This window comes from Chaetodon auriga, chromosome 20 (genome assembly GCF_051107435.1).
Source record: "Chaetodon auriga isolate fChaAug3 chromosome 20, fChaAug3.hap1, whole genome shotgun sequence".
NCBI lineage: Eukaryota > Metazoa > Chordata > Actinopteri > Chaetodontiformes > Chaetodontidae > Chaetodon > Chaetodon auriga.
In genome coordinates, this window is record NC_135093.1 from 5,765,165 (window position 1) to 5,789,542 (window position 24,378).

The 24,378-nt window shown below is 45.7% G+C and overlaps 2 protein-coding genes and 2 non-coding genes across 6 annotated transcripts; 3 read left to right on the forward strand and 1 right to left on the reverse strand.

Moving 5' to 3' along the window:
• Positions 1 to 78: 78 nt before the first annotated feature.
• trnal-uag (transfer RNA leucine (anticodon UAG)) lies at positions 79 to 160 on the reverse strand. Its single transcript has one exon. It is a non-coding gene; the product is annotated as a tRNA-Leu (tRNA).
• An 857-nt stretch (positions 161 to 1,017) lies between these two features.
• eef2k (eukaryotic elongation factor 2 kinase) lies at positions 1,018 to 12,451 on the forward strand. 2 transcript variants are annotated; one of them, XM_076760077.1, is made up of 19 exons: positions 1,018 to 1,251; positions 1,899 to 2,155; positions 2,879 to 2,938; positions 3,906 to 4,006; positions 5,964 to 6,024; positions 6,129 to 6,166; positions 6,718 to 6,889; positions 7,163 to 7,312; positions 7,394 to 7,526; positions 7,626 to 7,753; positions 8,038 to 8,257; positions 8,347 to 8,408; positions 9,301 to 9,378; positions 9,673 to 9,729; positions 10,463 to 10,594; positions 10,904 to 11,092; positions 11,181 to 11,305; positions 11,483 to 11,661; positions 11,891 to 12,451. In XM_076760077.1, the coding sequence occupies exons 2-19, from the start codon at positions 1,907 to 1,909 to the stop codon at positions 11,998 to 12,000; spliced, it is 2,244 nt and encodes a 747-aa protein (XP_076616192.1). In that variant the 5' UTR covers positions 1,018 to 1,251; positions 1,899 to 1,906; the 3' UTR covers positions 12,001 to 12,451. The 2 variants fall into 2 exon arrangements, with proteins under 2 accessions (XP_076616192.1, XP_076616193.1); XM_076760078.1 differs by lacking the exon at positions 9,673 to 9,729 and having other exon boundaries at positions 1,043 to 1,251.
• Positions 12,452 to 12,662: 211 nt separating this feature from the next.
• trnal-aag (transfer RNA leucine (anticodon AAG)) lies at positions 12,663 to 12,744 on the forward strand. The gene has a single exon. It is a non-coding gene; the product is annotated as a tRNA-Leu (tRNA).
• Positions 12,745 to 12,847: 103 nt separating this feature from the next.
• On the forward strand, positions 12,848 to 24,366 carry polr3e (polymerase (RNA) III (DNA directed) polypeptide E). 2 transcript variants are annotated; one of them, XM_076760794.1, is made up of 22 exons: positions 12,848 to 13,066; positions 13,320 to 13,390; positions 13,880 to 13,976; positions 14,748 to 14,798; positions 14,927 to 15,004; positions 15,087 to 15,202; positions 15,396 to 15,478; positions 15,689 to 15,796; positions 16,441 to 16,490; positions 16,568 to 16,687; positions 16,854 to 16,939; positions 17,349 to 17,393; positions 17,471 to 17,562; positions 18,161 to 18,281; positions 18,399 to 18,480; positions 18,580 to 18,639; positions 19,297 to 19,454; positions 19,892 to 19,953; positions 20,044 to 20,513; positions 22,576 to 22,653; positions 23,726 to 23,848; positions 23,937 to 24,366. In XM_076760794.1, exons 3-22 carry the CDS (start codon positions 13,938 to 13,940, stop codon positions 23,991 to 23,993), a joined length of 2,079 nt encoding a protein of 692 aa, XP_076616909.1. In that variant the 5' UTR covers positions 12,848 to 13,066; positions 13,320 to 13,390; positions 13,880 to 13,937; the 3' UTR covers positions 23,994 to 24,366. The 2 variants fall into 2 exon arrangements, with proteins under 2 accessions (XP_076616909.1, XP_076616908.1); XM_076760793.1 differs by lacking the exon at positions 13,320 to 13,390.
• Positions 24,367 to 24,378: the final 12 nt, after the last annotated feature.

Below are 24,378 nucleotides of genomic sequence, written 5' to 3' on the forward strand. Positions count from 1 at the left end.
GAGTGTTTATATATCGCTGGTATTTCCTGATATGCTGAGCACACACGTTATACATTAAGGAACCCAACGAAAATATACTGGCAGCGGTGGGATTCGAACCCACGCCATCGAAATGACTGGAGCCTAAATCCAGCGCCTTAGACCACTCGGCCACGCTACCACATTGAACTCTATGAACGCACAAGACAAATAATCTGTAGACGTGTGAGAATGCTAGAGTTTCTACTCCTTGTTAATTATTTCTAACGCTTATTAGCTGTTTCCTGGTTACTAGTGAATGATGATGACAAACCGTGTGTCTATGGAGCCCTGGAGATCATGACGTTAATGTAAGATAACAGCTCATACAAGGCGGCCACTTCCACGTTATGAATCCCAGCCCAGACACTGGTGAATCGTGTTTAGCAGGATGCACAAACCAAATACCAGCTGCAACGTCGTGGCGCCAGGCAACCCAACACAAACACTGCTACTAACCGTCAGCGTGAACGTTTCTATCCACTCGTTCCATTAGCTCAGCTAGCTAGCCCAGCAACTACCAAACTCAACTTGTTTAGACCTGTTGCAAGTAAACAAGTTTTCTTTAACGCTTGTTTGCATTATGTTGTGATACATGTCACATGTTGCGCTTTACCTACTATATAACTTATGCATATGTATTGTCGGAAATTCCTCACGAAGCTCTTCATGCTCTCCCACGAGGGCGACAACTCTGCTACCTAACGGTACACGATACTTCTGAACATAGCTGTAGTTTGTCCAGCTAGCTTTTTTTCCCCAGTGATACTTTCACTGCTCTCCCGTAGTCGTAACTACCATGTCACATTTTTTGAAACACAAACACAACCGTATATGTTTCCACTACAAAATGTTAATAATTACTATAATTCACTGTTAGTCTCAACTGATAAGACTCGATCCTTGAGCTACGTATTTTTACATACTGATACTAACAGACTCCTCTCCCACGTCATCTGTGCATGAGAGTTTTATATTTCCGATAAACTTGAAGGCCGCAGGATGCAGGGGCGTGGCTGTCAGAGAACACCATGGTACGTGCCGAGAGCTCACGTCGCCGTGGTGGACGGTAACAAGAACTACATCCCGCTGCCAGGCACGTCCCCGGACCTTCAGGATACATTGGAGAACCAGGACCGACCCATTCCGGTCTGGAGGCTTTGTTCAACTGCAGCTGCAGCAAACCATACTGCTTAACTTCCATCTGAAACTGAGAGACGGAAGAAGACCAGGGTGAGTGGCTAAGCTACACTGTCGCGGTCTGATATAAAACTATATCTGTGGCTCCGTTTACAAGGTTGGTCGTTTATTTAATACGTGCATCTAACAGCAGGTGACAATAGAACAAACCAAAGTTAATACTTTAGGGGCAAATCGTGTTGCAGCATGCCGTAACATAATATACTGCACCCATTTCTATAGGAGCACATTGTGCCAGCAGCAGCAGGGACGTTATGAATCGTGCGTGGGATTGATTGCATTCCTCTCCACCAGCCTGCTGTAACTTTAAAAATATGCAAACACAATTGCTTTTGATTACAGTGGAAGTGATAGGGGCTTACTGTTGCAGAATAACATAACTGTGATGAGCTGAATTGCTTTTTCATGCTGATGATCAGCATTTACTGCTTAAGTCCATATAACGTATATATATATTTTCTGCATATGGCTGAGATGTCATGGGCGAGCTAGATAACACAGTCAACTGTCAACACATGCCACGGGATGCACAGCTGTGCAGCCATGATGCAGCCTTGTTGTGAACACGTACAAACATCATTACAGATTAACTCCAAACTGTCTTAATGCTGTCCCACTTTCCACTCACTGTGTCCGACTGTGCACTCACACTCCTGTCTCCTCTCCTGTCAACACAACAGCAGACATCATGGAGGATGACTTGATGTTCAGCATGGAGGAGGACGAGGGCAGCGCCAAGAGACCCCCTGCCCAACGCAGTGGCCCCAGCCAGAGGGCCTCCTCCCTCAGTGATGCCAACGCCAGCGATGACGAGGACGAAGACAACTTCATCTGCCCCATCCTGGACGACTCTGCTAAAGAAATCTGCCACTACCTGAAGAATCTGGTGCACAACCGACAGTCAAACTCTCTTCCAAAGAGCAACTTCGTGTTCAGGGTAAGAGAGATGATAGCAGGGGGGGAAGTGTCAGCTAATGTCGAAATTGTATTTAGTGTGTTGTGTTCATACATCTCAGTTCTGCAATTGTCTGTGAGAGGAGCTCTTGGCCTTATCAGGGCAGCTGATCTGTGCATGCCTGCACAGGCGTACTAGTAAATGTGTTGCATTTGTATCTACGTGTCTCTCAGTGTGTTGAAGTGGAAAGCTGGACAGCCACCTCTTGACTGTACTCTGTCTAAAGAACAGGAAGTGCCAGAGAGCGGTTTTCACCTCGTGTGCTCATGTTGCATGTAAACACTCCCTCTCTCTCGCTGCTCTCACAGCGACACGAGCGAGCGAGCGAAACTTTATTTATGATTATAAGATATAAATAAACACAGTTATAACAGACACATAAATAATACATGTGAGTTGAAAAGAAGGTGAACTAATTAAGACTCGCAACTGACATGTAAAAATGATATAAGACTTGTGAATTAAGACATGTGGAGACGTGTTTGAGCCCAGCAGGGCTGCATGCGGTGCTTCTTATCGGAGCCGCTGCGCACCAGCCAGCCGCTGGGATCAATGTCCCGTTCAGATCTTGTCCAGTGTTGTTGTTTTAAAGCATCAAGGCAGCTCACGTCATTTGAAATATCTGAGGATGCTCTGTGAATGTCACGTGTGTTTTCTTCTGTTTGCTGATGAAAAGCCGTCCGTTTTCTTCACCTTTCTGCATAGAATGAAACCGAAACAGAGGCAGAACCTCGGTCGTACAAGGTTTTGTCTGAGAGCGCACGGGTACGTTACAGATCAACTTATATCCTCCTTTCTACGCCTCCCTTTTCCCCCTCCACTCTGTCCTTTTCCTTCACTGATTGTTTTCTCTTATTATCATTTCCCATCGCTCTCCTCATAACTGATGTCATGTGTATCCTAATCAATGCATCCTCCTCATTCCTAACAAACACCAGAGATGTTATGTGTTCTTTTGCAAAACCAAAACCGATAAATTATTTTTCATTGTTGTTTTGGTTTCAGAAAGTTGATTTGAAAATGACATTTCGACCTTCTGTATTTTTCTTCGTACAAATCCTCCACTCTAAATATAAACGCGTCTTGAGTGTCTCGCTGCTGAACAGTGACCAGTGGGACACGAGGGAGACGTGCTGCTGTGCAGTACTGGGTGGGTCAGGGTTTTGATGGCTGGAGCAGGTTTGAGTTACTGCTGACCTCTGATTGACGGTTCCTTCTAAGAAAGTTATTTTCTGAAAATGTCACCGCTGCAGATGGCATGACAACAACACGGTGATCACGTTCATATGGAGGCAGCAGTTGAGGTTAATGAATGAATGTGTTCTTACCTCCCGGTTGAAGATATTTATGTTTTTTTCTTTCCTTCATTAACTTTCCTCTCTTCCTTTCTTGCGCAACACACTTAAGTAGTGTCATCGTAGCCTCGAGGAGGCTCTAGTTTACATTGGTGTGTCCCTGTTGATGAATGATCTGCACCTTGCCCTAAGATGATTACATGCAATAACTTTGATGAGCAAGTGGAAGCTGTTCAATGATTTCACCTCATTTCATTTGTGCAAAGAGGCTTGGATTTGCCTTTTATTGCACACATTAGATGTCACGTTTTCTACATTGAACTGCTTCCGCTCCCTCTGACTGTTCTAGCGAACCTGTTGGGGAAACTGACATTTCCATTATATTTGCATAAAAACAAGTACTGCCAGCTGACGAGACGTGTTTGTCACTGTGACAGGACGCATGGAAACATGCGATCGAGAAGGCCAAAGTCATGCCCGACCCCTGGGCACAGTTTCACCTGGAGGACATCAAGACTGAACCCTGCGTTCGTTACAGGTATGAACAGTGTAGCTGCAGATCAACAGCAGTTATAAAGCTTCTTCACTTCAGACAGATACAGATACTACATACAGATACAAGCAGTGCCGAGTCACACTAAGTCAAGCCAAGCTCGCACTTGTCGCACTTGGGCTCTAATAGCATTCTCTGCTAGCTGGATGTAAGGTCCATCAGAGCTGAAATCAGCTGTCTGCTCCGTTAAAAAACAACACAGACGAGAGCGGTGAGACAGAATCAAGAGTTCGACGAGCGACCGCTTTCACTTCACACAGTCATCCGACCCCATTGTTAAACATTAAGATGCAACATATGTTAGCATCAGTCGACGCCGACAAACATTAGCCTGCGTCGGTCTTGAACCGTCACTGAAGTGGCAGCATGTGTCATGTGGCTCATATCTCGGTCAGTGGTGCTAATCTTAACTGTTGACAAACATTACTCCACTGGCTCGTTAAGCCTTGACGTCTTTTGGCCCGTAGCCTTGTTTTTTTTTTTAATCTTGTACTGTAGGTGAGACACTTGAGAGATTGTGGCCAACGCAGCAGCTATACATAGCAGCGTACACTCCCTCTCTGCAGGCCTCTCAAACATAGACGGCGTTTCTTAAGGCAGCGAAGCATAGCTGAGTGGGTGTGGGCAAAAAAACGCAGAAGTAAAATGAATTTGTGTGTGTATGTGTGTGATAGGTCTGTTACATAACATACAAGGCTGGGTCTATATAAAGAGAGGGGATTGTCAGGAGCTGGGACTTGCCCTTGTGTTCTCTTTTCATGTGCTAATTTTACCCCCCATGTAACCTCACTCCTCTTTCCCCCCCTTAAGCCCTCCCTGGTAGTATGAACTTGGTGGAATGAGCGTCGTGGTACACTTTGTTCCCAGGCTCAAGTGGTTTGCTGGCAGAAAGGAGTGACGGTTAGATTTTGGACGGGCACGCAGTGGAGCGCCGTTCTTCAAGCGGAGAGGGAAAGCGTTCAGTTTCGAGGCAATAAGGTTTCAGCTGTGAAGGCTCGCAGCTGCACCTACAGCTCATGCAGTATTCATTAACTCGGGACGCACACCCTGCCAATCCAAACAGACACACTGACCCAGACATACAGTGTAACGTGCACACATCGCTGTATCACCAGATGACTGTATGAGTTCTACTCTGAGTGCATGTATTCCCTTTCCTACCTAAAAAAAGGACAACAGAACAGCCTTTCTTTGGAGAGAGAACACACCCGTCCCTTCTTCTTCATTCTTCTCTGCTTATTGTTTTTCCGTAGAGAGGAAACTAGATGCTTTATGGGCCTCCGTGATAAGAGCTGATAGCAGGCTGCTGACAGACGAGCTGCCTCTCAGAGGGCAAAGAGTAACTTGGCCAACCTGATCGAGACTTTTGATATGTGAAAGCTCAGTGTCCGGTGGGAGTGATTTGCAGTGTAACAGGTGGAAAACAAAAACAAGGGCCATTTTCTCCCCGCAGAGCAGGGTCACGGGGTCAATTCTGTGACATTAAAAAGACCCCCGGATGGACGGTCTCACAGCCGCTCTGCTTGACAGGAGGCGCTGTTTTACAGAGCTGCAGCAGAATCAGTTTCAAAAATATCAATGGTGATCGAAAGAATGTTTTGATTGTTGATTTTAGTCTATAGAAAGTCGGAAAACGACTAAGAATGGCCACCAAAACGTTCCCAGAGCCCAAGCTCATTGTAAGATTATTTGTTTTGTGGAGCCAACAGTGCAAAACCCAAAGATTACAGAGATTTAAAACAAAGAAAAGGAACAAAGTCTGCAGGATTCATCCTCTGGAGACCATGAATGTTGGTGGGAAAATCCATTTAACAGCTGTTGAGATATTTCAGTGACATTCACAGAACCACACAGCCAACATGGCTAATATGCAGATTTAATAGACTGCATCAGAGTGAGCTGTTTGTCGTATTTTGACTAAAATCACTGTCCCCCTCCGCAGGTACAACGCCATCACAGGAGAGTGGGCTCAAGACCAGGTCCACGTCAAGATGGCTGCCCAGGTATTGCTGCTCTCTAGAAGAAGATTGCTTGGCCCATATTTGAAAAACAGTCTTGCAGTGTTGTACCTCTGGTCTAATTTATTCCCCTGCTTGGTTTCTCACAGCCGTTCGGGAAAGGAGCCATGAGGGAGTGCTTCAGGACGTACGTTGAAACATTTCCCTGTATTCATCAGTTCTCATCCAGAGGTTATTGCCCTCGTGCTCTAGTGACCGAGGCCTCCGTGGTCTCAGTGTAAACAAAGCAGAGGGGCATGTCTCTTCCAGACTATAGGCTATAAGTGGTGCAGGTCCACATTCCTCACATTTCTTGCTCCGACTCTAGAGGATAGCTGCTCCGCCAAAGAGAGTATCACACAGAACCGGCTCCATGAAGTCGTCCATGATGGCGCTGGGCCTTTTGGGCCATTGATTCCCTGCATGTTTACTGTTTTGGCTAAAATAAGCCTGCGCTGTCATCGCTGCTCCACAGTGGCTTCTGCATGACATTGCAGAATGAAAGAGAAAAGGGACAATAGTTTAATTGTTAATGTTTAATCCTGAGTTATGTGGGAAATGTAAACACGAGGCATCCATCAATCCCCACCTCAGCCGTCTGCAGCATCGGTTTCAGCTGATGCCTTCTAGCTGTGAGCGAATACATGTGAACATAACCGAATTGCTGTAACATCTACCTCTTATTTCCTGTCCCTCCAGGAAGAAGTTGTCAAATTTCTCACACAGCAGCAACTGGAAATCAGCGTCTAATTACGTGGCCAAGCGTTACATGGAGACAGTGGACAGAAACGTTTACTTTGAGGACGTCAGGCTGCAAAATGAGGCCAAACTCTGGGGAGAGGAGTACAGCCGCCACCGACCTCCCAAACAGGTGAGAAACATTAACACTGATGCGACGACGAATGGGACGGGACGATTATATTGCATATATTGCACGATACATTGATTTTTTGCATTTAATCACTAAGAATGAAGAACCATAACTCATTATTTCAGCATAAAAAGCTACAATTGCATCACTGTCAAAGGAGTGTAAACAGTATCACTGTCTACATACGGCACAGTGTTGCTGCCCTTCATTTGGGCACTGAAGGCCTTGTTCTGCGCATGTGTGGTTATCTGCTTACCTCTCTCTTATCCTCAGGTGGATATCATGCAGATGTGTGTGGTGGAGATGACAGAGAGACCAGGTAAACCTCTCTTCCACCTGGAGCATTACATTGAGGGCAAGTACATCAAATACAACTCCAACTCCGGCTTTGTGCGGGACGAGGACATCAGACTCACTCCACAGGTGAGGGCCATCGCCTTTTTGGTATTCATTCATGTTCAGCTTATAGTCATGTAATAACCGTCAACCTTTCGCGTCCATCAGGCCTTCAGTCATTTCACTTTTGAGCGATCGGGCCACCAGCTGATCGTGGTGGACATCCAAGGAGTGGGAGATCTTTACACTGACCCTCAGATCCACACCGAGAAGGGGACAGACTTCGGAGATGGAAATCTAGGTACAGTTTCCCCTTCATGTAGAAAAACTGCTGCTACATACTTGAAGTCTGGCTAGAAATCAGTCACGGGGCTCCAGCTTGATCACACCTGTGTTCCAGGTGTGCGAGGCATGGCGCTGTTCTTCCACTCCCACCTATGTAACAAGATCTGCAAGACCATGGGCCTGACGCCTTTTGACCTGTCCCCCGGGGAGAACTCCCAGCTGGACAGCACCAACAAGCTGCTTGTAAATTTTAACATTTTAATTATAAAAAATAATGTAATGGGAAAAATGTGCCGAAGAATTAGAAGTCAAATTTATTGCATTTTATGTTGTTCACAGTTGCCATATTTAGGCATGAATGTGACTATTTCCTGGAGGAGAGTTAATTTTTGAGCAGGAAACAACCGAATATGCAACCAAAAAGTAGAGAGGAAAGCAGGAAAAGTGGCTCCACTCTGCCAGCATGCACAGTGTGCTGCATTAGGATGCTTTACCTTCTAAGAAATATCTGTCTCGTCTCATTCCAGAAGTCGGCCCAGACGGTGCTGCGAGGCTGCGAGGAGCTCTGCGGCTCTCCTCGTGTTCGGACCATGTCAGGAAGCCGGGCACCTCCGCTGCTCTCCCGCCTGTCTGAGACGTCGTCTGCAGACGAGAGCATGAGCGACGTGGACTCGGTCCCCTGCTCCCCTCTCATCCTCCCCTGCTCCCCGCTGGTTGGGCCCGGATCTGCGGGCAGATCCACCGTCGGTACGTGCGTGAACACTTCGTTAAATACTGCGCATGTATATTTGACGTCGTTAAGCCTGTTATAAATGACTTATTTCTACATTTTCCAGGCTTACATTTTACTGGGAGTTATGAACAGGAACGACTCAATAACAACACAGTTGAACACAAGGTGAGCAATGACTCAGTGAGTGTGACGCTGTGGCATATTCAGGCAAGAGAAGCTGGAGATATGAGCCATTTTCACTGAAGTACAGCAGCATGTTCACTGCCAGGCACCGTACGCTCAGTGTCTTATCTCACCTTTTCTTCTAATATGCATGTGGGTTCATATTGTCGACTGATCAGACGATCACATGACGTTCAGGTCATACTGCAGGCCGAGGCGGGGGAGCTTTTGCAGCTCAGTGATTCCATGTTGGTTGTCAGGCACATCAGCTGGTTCCACATTTGTTGACTTTTCATGATCTGAAACCTCTCTGAAACCAAATCCCTGAAGGAGTTTTGCAGCATATTCAGATGTCACAGCAGGCTTAACACTGTCACTGTCAGAACGACCTCTTTTGAAAGCTGCTTGTTGCAAGAGCGTTAATTTGATCCTAGTACATTTATCATTGCTGCTTATCCAGTTTAGCATGTTTCAAGCTGTGATGACACTGAAATTGGCCTTCATCACCGCGAAGGCGTCTCCACAAACTAATGTCGACACGCTGGCTTGGATTTTACTTCATTAAAAAAATAATCATTGGTCCATTTCTCTTGGAGAGCACAACATTTCACACATGGTATCAGTTGCACATGTGTGCTGCGTTCAGGGACCGCTTGTAAGAATGTGGGTTTTTATGGGAAAATCAAGATTAAAACATTTCTGCACTACACTTGACTTAAATCAGGTAATCAGTGCAATGACACGGGATAAAAAGCGTAAAGATAACTGATGCTAGAACTGGGAAAATGTTAAAATCCTCAGTATCAGAGCGAGTGTGATTCGTTTTGAGTCGTACGCCGTCAGCTTTGTACTCACAACCCACGAGTCTCCTCACCGTTTTGATTTCCACCTGCAGGACCCTGACAGCGGCGGGGACAGCGGCTACCCCAGCGAGAGAAGGAGTGAAGGCGACCCAAACGACCATGTGGACGGGGTAAAGATTTCCATCTGGCTTTCGTTTGCCCAGGAAATGTTTAAGATTTCTCTGTTTGAAAGACACGGAGGAGGCAGTTAGTTATGGAAGTAGACACACGTGTCCCTCAGATAACCTGTAGATAAACACACTCTTCAACATTCAGCTGTCATTAACCCCTGACATGTTTGACTTCTCTTGTTACTGTCTGTTCTTCAGTCTCTGTAGCTTTAACATTTCCTCTTCAACACATTAAGTTTGACTGTTCCAGCTCCTGACTGTAGGTTTTGTAATGCATGTTGTATCGTCACGTAGGCCCATCATCGCTACAAAAGACAGTGTTCTGAGTCGGATGAGGACAGTCTCAGACGGGTAAACCAACATAGAGGCAACAGTGTGTAAACGTCATCCTCACCTCGATCATGATCAACCCTCCTGTACTTCTCCTCGCCCCTGTCTTCTTACATCATTCCTCCTCCTTTGCTTACCAATGAAAGCCGTTCCTCACCTTTCCTCTGATTCACCTCCTCCTGCTCTTTGTGTTCCTTCACTAGAGGAAGATGGTAGCTCCCCCAAGAGCCTCTGCAAGCCTAAACTCATGCAGTTATGACAACGAATGGGTGATTATCTGCATGGAGGCTCGTAAGCCAGGCGTTTCCTCTGTTGCAGTCTGAAGCATGATTCTCAGCTGCAGATTTGACCTGACGACGCAGGCTGTCACTGTTTCCACGTCCACTCTTCCTTCGAGTGAATGAAAACAGTCTGAAAATTCAAAATGCAAAGAAATACTGAATTGGCGTATGGACCCGAAACACCATCTACCTCTGTGTCACCAACTCCATCATCTTTCCATGATAACTTTGAGTGTGTATGTGCTCCTGTTCCTGTGCTTTGACAAGCTAACAGGGATGTACTCCTCCAGCTCTGAGCTTCAAGGCTAAAGCAGGCTTGTCTGGATGGGTGCACCCCTGAGAGTGTGACTTTTTTCATTAACCAGCACTTAATTTTACCTCATTCAGGTCTTTTGTCTTCTGATTATCGTGGTAAACAACAGACGATAACATTCTCCTTTTCGCTCCTGCTCATATCTTAACTCTCTGCTCAGCTGACGGAGGAGAAGTGGAGCTTCTACCACTCGTCTCGCGCTCACATCCACCGATCTTCCTGTGTGGCCACTGAGGTGGAGCGACTCAACACTCTGCTGCAGAAGAAGATCGGCCAGTCAATCCTCGGAAAGGTAAAACACAGCCTAAAGCCTCAAATGAAGTACGGAAGTAGCTCCTCCGTTTCCTGTAGCGAAACAGGAAAATGCTGCAGATTGCCTGGAAAAAATGCTGAATTTGGAGGAATTCAAGGCCAAAGATTGCAAACTATGCAGAGAGAGCTCAAGTGTGTTGTGGCTCTGCACTAAAAACATGAGAAGCTCCTTTTTCATGATTGAATGGATTCCAGTTTTACCATTTTCTGACAGTTTCTCATTATACTGGCTTTAAGAACGTTAGTTTCACTTGCTGCACACATCCTGGATCTCCTTCCTCCTGCCCAGGTCCACCTGGCGATGGTGCGGTACCACGAAGCAGGCCGTTTCTGCGAGAAGGAAGAGCAGTGGGATCAGGACTCGGCCATGTTCCACCTGGAGAGAGCTGCGCTGTGTGGAGAGCTGGAGGCCATCGTAGCCTTGGGACAGTGCTATCTGCAGCTGCCTCATCACATACTGCCAGAGGTGGCGCTGGAGGTAGCATGCAGTTGATTTAGCCCCTTAATCTCCAGCTCGTTTGACTTTGCTTTTGTACAGCTGCGTTCTCATGTTTTTGTGTTTGCAGGATAACGCAGGAAACCGGATGAAAGGTTTTAAGTACCTGCTGCAGGCTGCAGACGCTGGTGACAGATCGTCTATGATAACTGTGGCCAGAGCCTTTGATACTGGGATCGATCTGTCAGCTGACAGGTCAGTGAAGCTGCGAGCAGCTGGACTTGGCTTTGGATAACGGCATCCCATCAAAAGGAATCCTGGCCCAACAGTCATGAATATACTGCCCCCTAGAGGAATTTCTAGAGGTTTTTATTACAGGATGCAAGATTGTTCAAGTTGATGCTGAAGGGTTTTTATTTTTCACTTATCCAGAAAGCAGGACTGGAAGGAAGCGATCCACTGGTACGACTGCGCTTTGAACATGACAGACTATGACGAGGGGGGAGAGTTCGACGGGATCCAGGACGAGCCTCGCTACCTGCTGCTGGCCAGAGAGGCGGAGATGTACCAAGTGGGAGGCTACAACCTCGCCGCCGACCCTCAGAGAGCAGGTTCGACTCCATGCTGGCTTAACAGACCTCGCTGTGCTGAATGTATCTGAATATACCCTCATCAGTTTAAGGAGTACTCCACTATAATTTCTCCGGTCTTCTCATGGGATTTGTTGACTATCCCCGGCCTTATCCTAACTGTACTAGTTGTTTCTCATTAAAAGCCATTCATAGATGCAGATACCCGTCTCTGCCTCCGTCCTAACCTTCGTACCACCCCTCCCTGCAGGTGATCTGTTTACGGAAGCGGCAGAAGCTGCCATGGAGGCCATGAAAGGTCGGCTGGCCAACCAGTACTACATGAAAGCTGAAGAAGCCTGGGCGCTGATGGAGGAGTAATTCTGGAGGCACATTTTTAATCACAGCAAGTTAATGTGTCTGACTGATAGCCGGGCAGATTTTTTGCACATTCAGGATACAACTTGAATGGTTCCCGTTTACATCTTTTTTTTATTACAGATTTTTCTGCCAATGGTGCTGTGTGTATGCGTGTGTGTGTGTATGTGTGTTTGGCCTTCAAGGATCAGGCTTAATGTCCAGATGTCTTCTTCTCTTCCTGTTTGTGAAGCTAGTCATCCTGACTCCTCTGTTCCTTAACTTCCTGTGTCTGATTACGTTCCGGCAAAGTGAGCGTAGCTGCATGAAAGAAGATCTGACGAATAACAAAAAAAAAGAAAGAAAGAAAATGGTTTCCTTACTGTGTCCTAAATTTTAGCGCACCTGTGTTGGAACGATGTATGTGAAAATGCTTGAGTATAAAACTGTAAAATAAAGTTTGCATTGCTTTTTATGGGTCATTATCACTTCCTGCTTTTTCCCTACAGCAGACAAGAGCTCTGCCATTGGAGCTTTCATCAGTATGTGTTTTTTCACCACTGGTACACTGAATAATTCCAAAATACATCAAATGAAACTTCAGTACTTCCAGTTATATCGTACTACGTTTGGTCACGTTTGATGGACGTTACTTTAAAACATGCCGTTCTACTGGTGGAGCGTAAGGTAGCGTGGCCGAGCGGTCTAAGGCGCTGGATTAAGGCTCCAGTCTCTTCGGGGGCGTGGGTTCGAATCCCACCGCTGCCATAACATTTTCACGCACCGTGATTACTTATGCGCTCATTCATATGAAGAGGATGAATGAACGGACACGAAGTTTCACAGTGCCTGCGCACAAAATTAAAAGCTACTGTAAAGTAACATCGAGAAAACACATCTCTGCAAAGGGCTCGCTGTGCATTATGGGCATGGGCTCCTCCCCACGTGTCTGAGTGGAGCAGATTCAAGTACCGACAGACTTCAGCTGTGTTAGCATGAGTTAGATACTACTCCTACACCTCTACGCACCATATTTCTGGACTGCTCAGGCACGGATGAGATAGCCAAAAGAGTACAGTGAAGTGTGCAGGTGAGAGCTAAATCAAGCCTGGATGTTCTTTAGAAAAAATGAGGTATAAAACCAGGCCTGGTTGATTGACTGTGCGCTATTTTGTCTGGCATGTGTATATTAGCACGGCAAGCTAGCTTGCTAGGCTAAAGTTGCCTGGCTAGGTTCCGTATCACCGGCTACCTGCATGTTAGCCAGTTTCATCGTTTGTCGGTTTGTTTGTCGGAAAGGGAAATATTGAGCTCATTGCTCTGTCTCCTGATTTCTTTTACAGGTGTATATTTTCGTGTCGGAATGAAAATTTAACCCGCTGTGTAGTGCAGGCCTGTGACAAGTGGTTGAAAGGTTTGTTGCTAGCTTGCTAATCAAACTAACGCAGCGAGTGATGAGGCTTCTTTTTAAGGGTAATTGCCTGTAATTAGGACTATAATAACCTGAAATCGCTGCTTGACGTCTTACACAACGTTTGTATGAAAAGTCATTAAATGTGGGTTGCATTGTCTTGCATCATGTGAGATCTACCTGGCTGTATTAGTGATAGCGTCATTTGACAGACTGCATGATCATGGTCTGGCTGTCTCCCAACTTTGGGGTTTTCACGGTTTACTTTCTGGAATGGGTTACTTGAAGGTAGACCCTTTACTCCAGATATCCCGAGGACTGACAACGTGACCCCCCTGACAAACTATAATAAAATCTGATGTAACCCTGGCTTGCTGAATCACATTGTTCTTGTTGCTGCACCAGCTGCCTGTCATCTGTTGTCTGGGTGCAGCCAGTTGGTGAACAGTGATGGGAGTGAATTCCTGTAACTCAGTGGTTCTTTGTTTCCAGGTTGGATCTCTGAGATCTGCTGCTGCTCCTCTCCCCTCCTCACTCTGTTCACATCAACATGGCCAGCGGGGATGATGACGACCCCATTATAGAAGAGGTACGTGCACAGGCTCAAGTTAAAGGATAAGGACGGTGGTACTCTTATCCACAGTGGATTGATCTTGCTAAGCGTTGCCTGGTTAGCTGAAATGTGAAATAGTTTATCCTTCTGCAGCCACGGTTGTTGTTCAAGAATGATTTAAAACACATAAATCATCCGCTCCATTTCACGTGCCTGTTTATTTGAAACACAAAATACTCATGATCTCATTCAGTGCGTATCAATCCACGGCTGAAAATAGTCCCCAATAATTGCACTGTTTACACCTGTTTGAGTTATGTTTTTTTAAAAACTACAGTGCCAGGCTGTTATAGGAAATTAAACTTTATGTTTTTGACCAGATTTTCCAGTTTTGCATCATCGATAAGAATGAATGAGCTGCACAGATCTGACTCGTTCTCACCTGATCTCTGCCTATCTCTTAATAACTGGTTCTCAGTCATATACCAGCGCTCTCCTTTTCCTTCATTTCAAATCTGTATACCACACTGCACTGGGATACTTTTTTCTGTAAGGTCAAGCGCTGCTGTGGTGTTGTCAGCTGAGTAAATGAATGTAACAGATCACTGAACAAATAGAGCAGAGATACGACAACAAAACACAGCCGGTCGCACCTGGACGAGTGCAGACAAACAGCGTGACAAACAATCACACCCTTCTCTAAAAGGTCACAGGATTAAAGAAAAGGCTGGTTGAATGAGAAGATCTACCTGTTCCTCACACCAGTGTGTAAAGTCTGAATAACTTTGATCAATGTCTTTCTTTTAGATTGACGTGTACCTCGCCAAAAGCCTTGCAGATAAGCTGTATCTGTTCCAGGTAATCATCTTTTCCTTTGTTTTGCTTAATGCTGATGAGTACAGCTTCCTTTGTGAGCAGTTTGTATGTGTCCAAGCCTCCTGAATCACTCACTAATCACCTTTTTATTGTTTTGTTTCCTGACACAGTACCCCGTCAGACCATCCACAATGACCTATGATGATGTCAACCACTTGGCGGCTAAGATCAAACCCAAGCAGCAAAGGGTGAAAAAGGCTCTTTTCTTATTTTATCTTGCACCGGTCTAGAAATAGTTTTGAATGTTTTTTTGTTCCACCCATATTGCAGGTGGAGTTGGAAATGGCCATCAACACAAAGAGTCCAAACTACTGCTGCAGCAAAGGCGAGCAGATAGCTCTGAATGTGGACGGCACGACGTGCGACGAAACCAACACCTATTCAGCGTACGTGTCCTGTTAAAGCTCGTCTGCCCTCACGTTTCCGCCAACCTCTTTGTGTGTTTCTGTTACTTTACTCTCCTCCATCAACACTTTTGGCAAATGCACTTCCAGCTTTCTGGTGAAGAGTTCGGTGAGAAGATCGATAACCCATCACAAACAGAGCATTGAGCTTTCTTCTCTTGCTTTTCTTCTGCAGGAAAATGATGGATAAACAGACCTTCTCCTCCATCCAGGCCACCACCAACACCTCCAGATATGCTGCTGCTGTGTTTCGCAAAGGTCTGACCTGGTTCTGTAGTCCACTGTAGCTCCTGCTTCTGTAAATACTCAAAGGTCGCTCAGCAATGAGTCCATGTGAATCTTTATCAGAGTTACATTTCTTATCTTTTCTTCTGTTTACATCGCACAACTTCACTGTGTTTACATTTAAGATAACCAAATATGTCAATGCGATGGAGCGCTCAGCTGATCTGTTATTTATGTGAGCAGGTGAGCTTCACGTCACACCTCTGACGGGGATCCTCCAGATGAGACCCAGCTTCTCTTACCTGGACAAGGCTGACAACAAAACCAGAGAGAGGGAGGCGGCCAATGAAGGTGCGTCCACCTTTGTTTTTCAATATATTTAAATATGAGATTAGTGTGAGCTTTTTTTTAATCAACAGGAGATCATGGGGAAAGATTCAGTTTACTTTTTACTACAAATCCAACATCAAGATAACAATACATTACAATAAGATGAATACATTGAAATGCATGACAGAATTCAGTGTGAAACTATGTCAACTAATACCAACTTTTAAATCATTTAAAGCCATTTTGACTGCAGTGATGGTTGCTTAATCAATAGTAGATGAACAGATGATTAATCTGCAGCTAATTTTGATTTTAAGCCACAGTTCTCTTCTTGCAGCCTCTCAGATGTGAGGATTTACAGCTTTTCTCCAGTTTATATCGCTGTAAATGGAAGATTTTGGGGATTTTAGACAGTTGTTCAGACATTTTTCACCATCTTCTGACCCCAAAAAATGAATTGAAAAAACTGGTGGATTAATCAGTAATGAAAAAAAAATCATTAGTGAGCCCCCACAGCAGAGATCACATCTGTGTTTTGGCCCTAATTTTCTTTTTTAATAGTTTTTCATAAGTCTGTGGTCTTATATCAGCTTTTAAAAATGGCTCATACCTGACTTGTGTGATGAGGTGTGATGGCTGTTATATGACCGGTCTTGTATCTGCAGGTGGAGATTCTTCCCAGGATGAAGCTGAGGAAGACGCGAAGGCCATCACGGTGAAGACTCACAAACACACACATTCCACGCTGGCTCTCTGCGACCCGTCTTTCTAAACTCTTCTGCTCCACTGCAGGTGAGGTTTGCTCGTCCCGAGTCGGAGCAGGCCCGGCAGAGGAGGATCCAGTCGTACGAGTTCCTCCAGAAGAAGCAGGCGGAGGAGCCCTGGATTAACCTGCACTACCACAGCGTCAGGGTAGGGGGAGCGCTCGCCTTCAGGGCTTTGGGTCCGCGGGCAAACGTGACGTACTTTCCTCTTTGTGCTTTTGTCACCTTCTGTTAGTGAGCAGTATCGTGAGTTGAATTGAGTTGCGAAGCGTTTGCAGCATCAGTTTTGTCTTTGTTGTGCTGTTTGAATTCAGGATGGACGCTCGGACCATGAAAGACAGTACCTGTTCTGCCAGTCCATGGACGCCTCAGAGAACTCCGAACTGGTGAAAACTCCCAAGTGAGTATCAGCAAATGACGTTTGAATACATGTAAAACATCGGACAAAGAATGAAATGATAACATCAGAATAAAGAAGCCACATTTAAAACATCAAGGTTAATGGGTTAAAATAATGAAAAATTAAACAACCACATTTAAACATTCACATGTTGGAAAAGGTGATGGACCTTTAGACTGTAAGGAAGTGAATAAAGGTAGATTTTAGTCTTGATTTAAAATGAATGTGCTTCTTTAACACCTCTGTTTTTAAAGGCTCATACAGCCGATTAGATGCGTGAAATGACAAAATCGCCTCAGGAGTGTTTTCTGCCACCGACCGACTTGTTTGGTCTGGTTCAATAATCGATCTTCCCTTTAATGTCATGTAATTAACCTCTCTCCTTGATTGATTTCTCGTCTTTTTGTAGAGAGTACCTGTCAATGCTGATGCCGCCTCTCGCGGAGGAAAAAGTGTAAGTATTCCTCTGAGATTTAAGCAGGACGACCGTTTCAGAGACGCTTCACTAACGTCTGTTTTTCTGTCTGTCAGTGTGAAGCCCGTCGGTCCCAGTAATGTCCTCTCCATGGCTCAGCTCCGCACTCTGCCTCTGGGAGACCAAGTCAAGACCCTGATGAAGAACGGTAGGCCAGACGAAACTCATTTAAATGGTGGATCAGTATCTGAGTCAGCGCAGGTTTCTTTTTGTGCCAGATGGGGGCAACAAAACATTAGTGTGGATGGCAGATCAGAATAAGGCTTATTGTTAAATAAGTTTTCACCTATAAGGTACTTGCCCTGGTGTTTTGGTGTATAACAATAAACACAGTAAGAGGAGGGAAAAGAAAAACAAGCACTACAAAACTGTGAGATAAAAATATGAAAAATAGTCTGAATAAAAAGAGCGATCGAATAGCACGTAGTGATTGAAACAAAGAGGATGAAATGTGCAAAGTATTCATCTAAAAGTATGCACATATTCGCAGTATAAAGATTACATGCAGTGAGAAAATAATCTTAAATGTGTGTTAATGTAAAAATGTGTCCTTGGTCTCAGGATTATTGAATGCATTCAAACAGAAGCGCAAAGTTCTGCACACACACCTGCTTCTCTGCTTACGGTCATATTTCAGGACCATTTGTTTTGTCTTTCACTCACATTCTTCACGAGCCGCTTTTCATTTACACCAGCGTTCAGTCTGAAATGTAGACTTCCTTCACCGTGTCCCCTCTCGTCTTCAGTCAAGGTGATGCCGTTCGCTAACCTGATGGGCCTGCTCGCCTCCGGCACAGACTCCACCGCAGTGCTGCGCTGCATCCAGCAGGTGGCGCTGCTGGTTCAGGGGAACTGGGTTGTGAAGAGGTGAGACCAGACATCTGACACAGCAGAGCAGTGCAGGCGGCCGCGAGGAGGCCTGTGTGTTCTGTAGCGTTTAACACATCTCTCATTAAACTCACCAGCTCTGTGTTTTATCCTCAGTGATGTTCTGTATCCTAAAAACACCTGCAGTCCTCACAGCGGCGTCCCCGCCGAGGTGCTCTGTCGTGGCAGAGACTTTGTGGTGAGCTGCCGTTTGTCCCTCTTTATTAAATTACCCTGAATTAAACGGCCCGGTGGTGCGTTTAAAGTCACGGTGACTCATCGTTGTTCCTTTCTGTAGATGTGGAGGTTCACTCTGGAGCGCTCAGTGATGAGAAAGGAGGTCACATCCATCATCAAAGTAAGGATCAGGAGACCGTTATCTCAAAGTGACGGATGCTCCTGTTGGTAATAACAGCTAAAGATGGCCCAGCGGATCTTTCATGCATTCAGTTGTTCCATCTTTACCTGAGTTTCATGTAGGTTTTCTCTCATTTTGTGTAATTTGGCCCAGAGGCTGCTTTCATCGTAAATTAGTCTCTCGGGAGTTCAACATATTTGCAAGGTTGAAAACAAACCTCCCCTGGGACAATAAATCTAAGTTGTATGAGGAAGTGTGACGAACTTTCTCCTTTTATTTAATTGTGCTTGTTTTTAGACTGAATTTGGACTCGAGTGGTCGAATATATTGCAAGTGTGTCCTTCTGATTTCACATTTCATTGCAAAAAATAGTGCAGGTTCTGGATAAAATAACAAGCTTGAATGAATTTGCATTAATTGTTATGATTGCAAGACCACATTTTTGTTTGTAGCAACAACCAAAGGGAGTTTGAACAAAACAAACATCCTCACCTGGGACAAGCTCAGCGTCGGTCATTCATGCCTGTTTGGATGCTGAGCAGCTTCACTGGAGCAGGAGCGTCTTTGAATGCTCACTCTAGCTCCCACCTTCAGGCCACAGTCGCTCGTTCATTCGGCTAAAGAGAGCTAACAGCTTCTTCCTTCTGTCACCATCAGCTTCCTCCAGAGGATGTGAAGGAGTTCCTGGAGCACGTGGCCGCTCCTCGAGTCAACCGCGGCTGGGAGTTCCTGTTGCCTACTGACGCAGACTTCATCAAGAAACACCCAGATGTTGCCCACAGGCAGCACATGCTGTGGCTCGGCATCCAGAGCAAGTAGGTTACACCCAAAGAAGCAGGAGGAATGTTTTGTTTGTGTGTGTTTTTTTTGTTTTTTTTTACCTGAACAGTCTGCTGCTGTTCAATCTGAAACCAAAGCTTTTCCTGAGCGTCACATTGTCACTCTGGGCTCATTTTTCAGTCCTGCAGCTCTATGGAAGCAGCACTATGATGGCCAGAAGTCACATTGTGTTTTTGTGTAGTATGACACAGTAAAAATGAGTCATTTTGGTGTTTTTTTATACACATTTTATTTATTTATTAAAGAGAACATGTATCCTGTCTGTGGGTTGTGGGTTTAGAGTGTAAGTAAATAAAGTGTTTTTGTTATATTGTTTAAATTTTCTTTACAGCAATCAATCAATCAAATGTTGAGACAGAAAAAGAAAAAAATCCGGCTTTAATTTGTGCCAATCTCTTGTTTTTCCTTTCAGGCTGGAAAAGGTCTTTAACTTCTCTAAAGAAGACTTCATGCCAAAGAATTCCTCTCAGCCTGGTCTGTACTGACTGTTTCTGATGACCACCTGTTCACACATTGCTCACTAAGTATTGATCATATGTGAGCTGACGCGCGTGTCGTTTTCAGAGCCCGTCCACGTCAGCGGGGAGCAGCGTCTGAAGATGGCTCAGGAGCGAGCGCAGGAAAACCAGGCGTCCCTGCAGAAGGACCTGGACGCCAGACGGGCGGGAAGCAGGGTGCACGTCAAACAGGAACCCGTCAGCGACAGGGAGGACGAACCCATGGACACCTCCCCTTCCCCGTCCTCCTCCTCCATCCCCAACGGTTCTGTGAACGGTTACCCCAGCGCCACCTCCCCCGGCTTCGATCACACTAACGGCAACGGGAGTCCCGCCAACACGTCGTCCCTGGAGCTGCAGGACTTTGTGCTAAAGACTTTCAGGAAGCATTTTGTAGTGACGCTGAACGAGTTTAAGAGGCTGTTTAACCTCCACCTGGCTTCCATGCCGGCGGGACGGAGCGTCTTCCACTCCGTGTCGGACCACATGCTACAGGACGCCATACTGCTCAGCCACTGCAAACAGATAATGGTGCCTGTGAGTATCTGAGGAGGATGTTATCGTCTACTGTCAAAAACTCAGGATTTACAAGGGTTTTGTCTGGAAAAACAGTGTAAGGAGCTGCACCGGTGTGGGTGGAAAAGGTATCTGAGAGGAAAAGGCTTCGCGTGGGCAGCAGCTGGTACTGCTTTGAGGCAGGAACGGCAGCTTTTTCCATCTCAGCACTGCCTCATCAAACAGATAGAGACAGATAGAGCTGCAACAAGTTATTCATGATTAACTGATTAAATGACGGAGAAATAATGAGTCAGCAACAAAAAAAGTCACGAGTTTGGGCTCTGAAATGTTAATATTTTCTGCTTTTCTCTCTCTTCTGTCATTGTAAACGGAGTATTTGGAGGGGTTTTGGATCGTTGGTCAGATAAAACAAGTAATGAAGGACACTGATTGATATTAATTAGTGTAATAATGATGAAGTTGCAGCCCTGGTTAGCACGATGCTGCACAGTAAACACCACATGGTCTGAAGGGTGTGGATAACATGGATAAAAGAAATCAGAGCTGGATCAGTTAGTCGATTCATTTGCTGATCGACAGAAAATGAATCGTTTCAGACCCTTTTTAGCAAAATGCTACTGGTTGTGTGAGGATTTGCTGACCTTTTGTCAAATATATGTTAGATCTTTGGGTTTTTTTGACCTTCGGTTGGACAAAATGAGACATTTGAACATGTCACCTTGAAAAGCAATTGTCATTTTACACACTCTGAAGAAAGAATCTGCAGATTAATCGCTAATGAAAGTCAATATATGTGTTGCACTTTGGTGGAAACTAAAAGTGCCATCACCCCCAGCAGTTACTTTAAGTGAATAAGAAAGCTGTTTTTTGTGGTGGTGTTATCTCTGATCTGAACACGGTCCTGGTAATACCAGCTTTCCAGCGCGTCCCCTGAACATTAGCAGCTCGTTTTAATTAAAAACCTTTAATTAGGTTTCTGTTCAAAGCGGCTCAGACCGAAGGGCCACACCTGAGGAACAAGCAGAGCTGAGTGCTTCTGTTTCACCTGAGCGTCCTGCCTTTAAGCGCTGGGATTAAAATCCTGTTTGCTATTCTGGCCCCCGTCTTGTCAAACCTGCCCGTCGGTGCTAAACACGGGGGTTCCCTCGCCGGCAGCTATCAGTTTTCTCAGAGTAACGGCTTCAACGGTCGTCCTGCTTTTGTTGCTTGTAGAGCGGACGATGCGCTGAAGCAATGCAGACCTGGCTCTCAGGTTCCACTCGGGTTCCAGCAGCCACCTGATACCTCTGTGTTTGTGGAGCTGCTCGGCCTCCTGTGTTTGGACTCAGGTTGCTGTTTGAAGGCTTAATATAGATGTAATCTGTTGTTGTTTTAGCTGTGCTTTACTTGGTGTGGCGCTGGCTCAGTGGCGTGGTCTGTGCCACATGCTCTCGTTTCATTAAGCAGCCAGACCTCCTGCCAGGACCAGCCCCGTCCTGGTTCAGGTCTTATCCCATCTGCAGCCTTGACGTTAGGAGATGGCTGGATGCCATCTTTGTTATGCAACAGATTATCAGCCTCAAAGTAAAGCTCATTACTGCTAAGGGACTAATCCGGGTTGTTTGCAAACGTGGGCGGATCCAGAATCAGGAGACTCGCCTCCTACGCCATTGGAAACGTTATTTTTTTCATGTCAGACAGTTCCCAGATCAGCGTTGAACCGGTGGGTTGTGTCTGGAGGGTAATCCTGGTTTGGAGCTCACAGTGTTGGTCCTTCTGCTCACAGCAGTGCTCGACCTCTTCTTGTTTTTTGGCTTGACGTTCGGACAAGAGATCAAATAATCAGACAAATTACGTGTCTGAGAGGAAGACATCGCTGTAATCTAACGGTTGCATAAAATGACTCACATTCAGGTTCTGATGAGCGTGCACACATTTTAATGTTTGTTAGAAATCCACTTGTTCAAGCCCAAACTCAATCCTTTAGTTTGTGACTGCTGTTTTGATCCACAGTGCTTGTTGAGAGCAACTTCCCGGCTCAGACCAGGTGCAGGTTTTGGGATGTCGAATGTCTTTCTAACATTTCTGTTTCTCTCTGTAGTTTCCTGCTCAGAGCACAGCAGCCCCCGATGAACAGAAGGTGTTTGGTCTGTGGGAGACTGGAGAGGACTTCGACAAGGTACACGCCGATGTTTCTGAACAGGCTTCGAGTAGTTTCACTGCTTCTTGTCTCACTCTGCGTGCACACTCTTGCAGCAGAAACACACCACAAGCCACAAGTCAGAGCCTTCAGCGATCACCAATTTCACCCGAATTTCAAAAACGGCACACACAGCGTTTCAGTGTGGGGCGTGATTGGCGAGTTGCAGGAAAAGTAGAGCACGGTTCAGTTCGTCAGCCACAATCGAAGATAAAGTCGAGTGTTTTCTTCTCTCATCTTTGAGAAACAATGACATTCGACTTTTTGTGGTATTTTAGCTGCAAATGTCTGCACCAGACCTCCTCTGTCTTTCCTTTTCCTTTAGCTTAGCTTAGCATAAAGGCTGGAAATGAGGGGAAACAGCTACCCTGGCTCTGTCTAAAGACAACAAATTCTGCCTGTCGGCACCTCTAAAGTCTCATTTGTTTAAACCGCATGAAAACCAAAGCAGGTTGTGAGGATTTATGTGATTACTGCACTTTGAGGAGTTACAAGATATGCTAAGCTAACATGCTGCTGGCTCCAGCTTCAAATTAACACAGGAGAGGTGTGTCGGTCTTCTTATCGAACTCTTGATTGAGAAGGAAAATTAACTGATCATCAGCACCAAAAACATCAACCTTCATTTAAAACAAAGTGATGTTATGTGTGATGCTCTTTGAGAAAATGGCTGCTTTGCGCCTGTGGTCCCCGGACAGGAAGGTAGAATAATACCAGCTAATTTATCAGCTCCAGGTTCGATTGGCAGGACACGCGACACCTGATTGAGACGCTGGTTGTTTCCCCTTTTTCGGCACGATGATGATGATGATGATGATGACAGAACTGTCAACTTATTACTCAGTTTCCTTCTCATCATCGTCATGATCTCATGAAAGGTATTAAAAGGTAGCCAGCAAAACGTTGTCTCCGGCCTCCATGCTGCTTTCTGTTTCCTGTATTCCGGCGAACACGAACACATCTACCAACAACAAGAGTGAACTACAAACCTCAAAATGTCTAACTGTCCTCTTGAGTTCATCATGTGCTGTTCATGTTTTCCCTCCTGCAGCACCGTCGGCTGCTGTACGATCTGTTCACGAAGAACTACCGGGTCAGAAGGAACATGATACAGGCCAGACTGGCGCAGGAGTTCGGAGACGTCTCCAAGGCGGACATTGACCGGCTGCTCACTGTGAGATGTGATGAGATCGAACGTTTCCGTCTTTACGGAGCTTTTCGTTTTTCTCTCTGATGATCTAACTTGTCGTCTGCTCTTCCAGGAGTGCTGCAGCAGCCACGCAGGGATGTGGTACCTCAAAGGAACCATCCAGTCCTGACGCTGAGAGCCTGCCCCCTGCGGTCACCGTCGGCCAATCAAATCCACTCCCGGGTGTCCAGCGGGAGGGCAGTCAGACAGATGAGAGCCAATCACAGCTCGCCCAGCTCTGAGGGCAGGCGATCGGAGAACAAAGATGTCAGCCGCCCGCTGTGCTCAGAACACGGAGCTCTTCTCGTTTCACCCGAAGCATTTTTGACATTAACGCGAGCGCTCGATGCGGCGCGGACGACAGAAACTCCCACAGCCTCACACTACGAGTGTCTGAGCGGCAAAGTGATTATTGAAGAATCAAGAAATATCAAGAGATATATACAGTTTCAGTTTTCTTTTCATTGGTTGGTTACTTTGTTCAATAAACATTGTAATATCAACTTTGACTATTT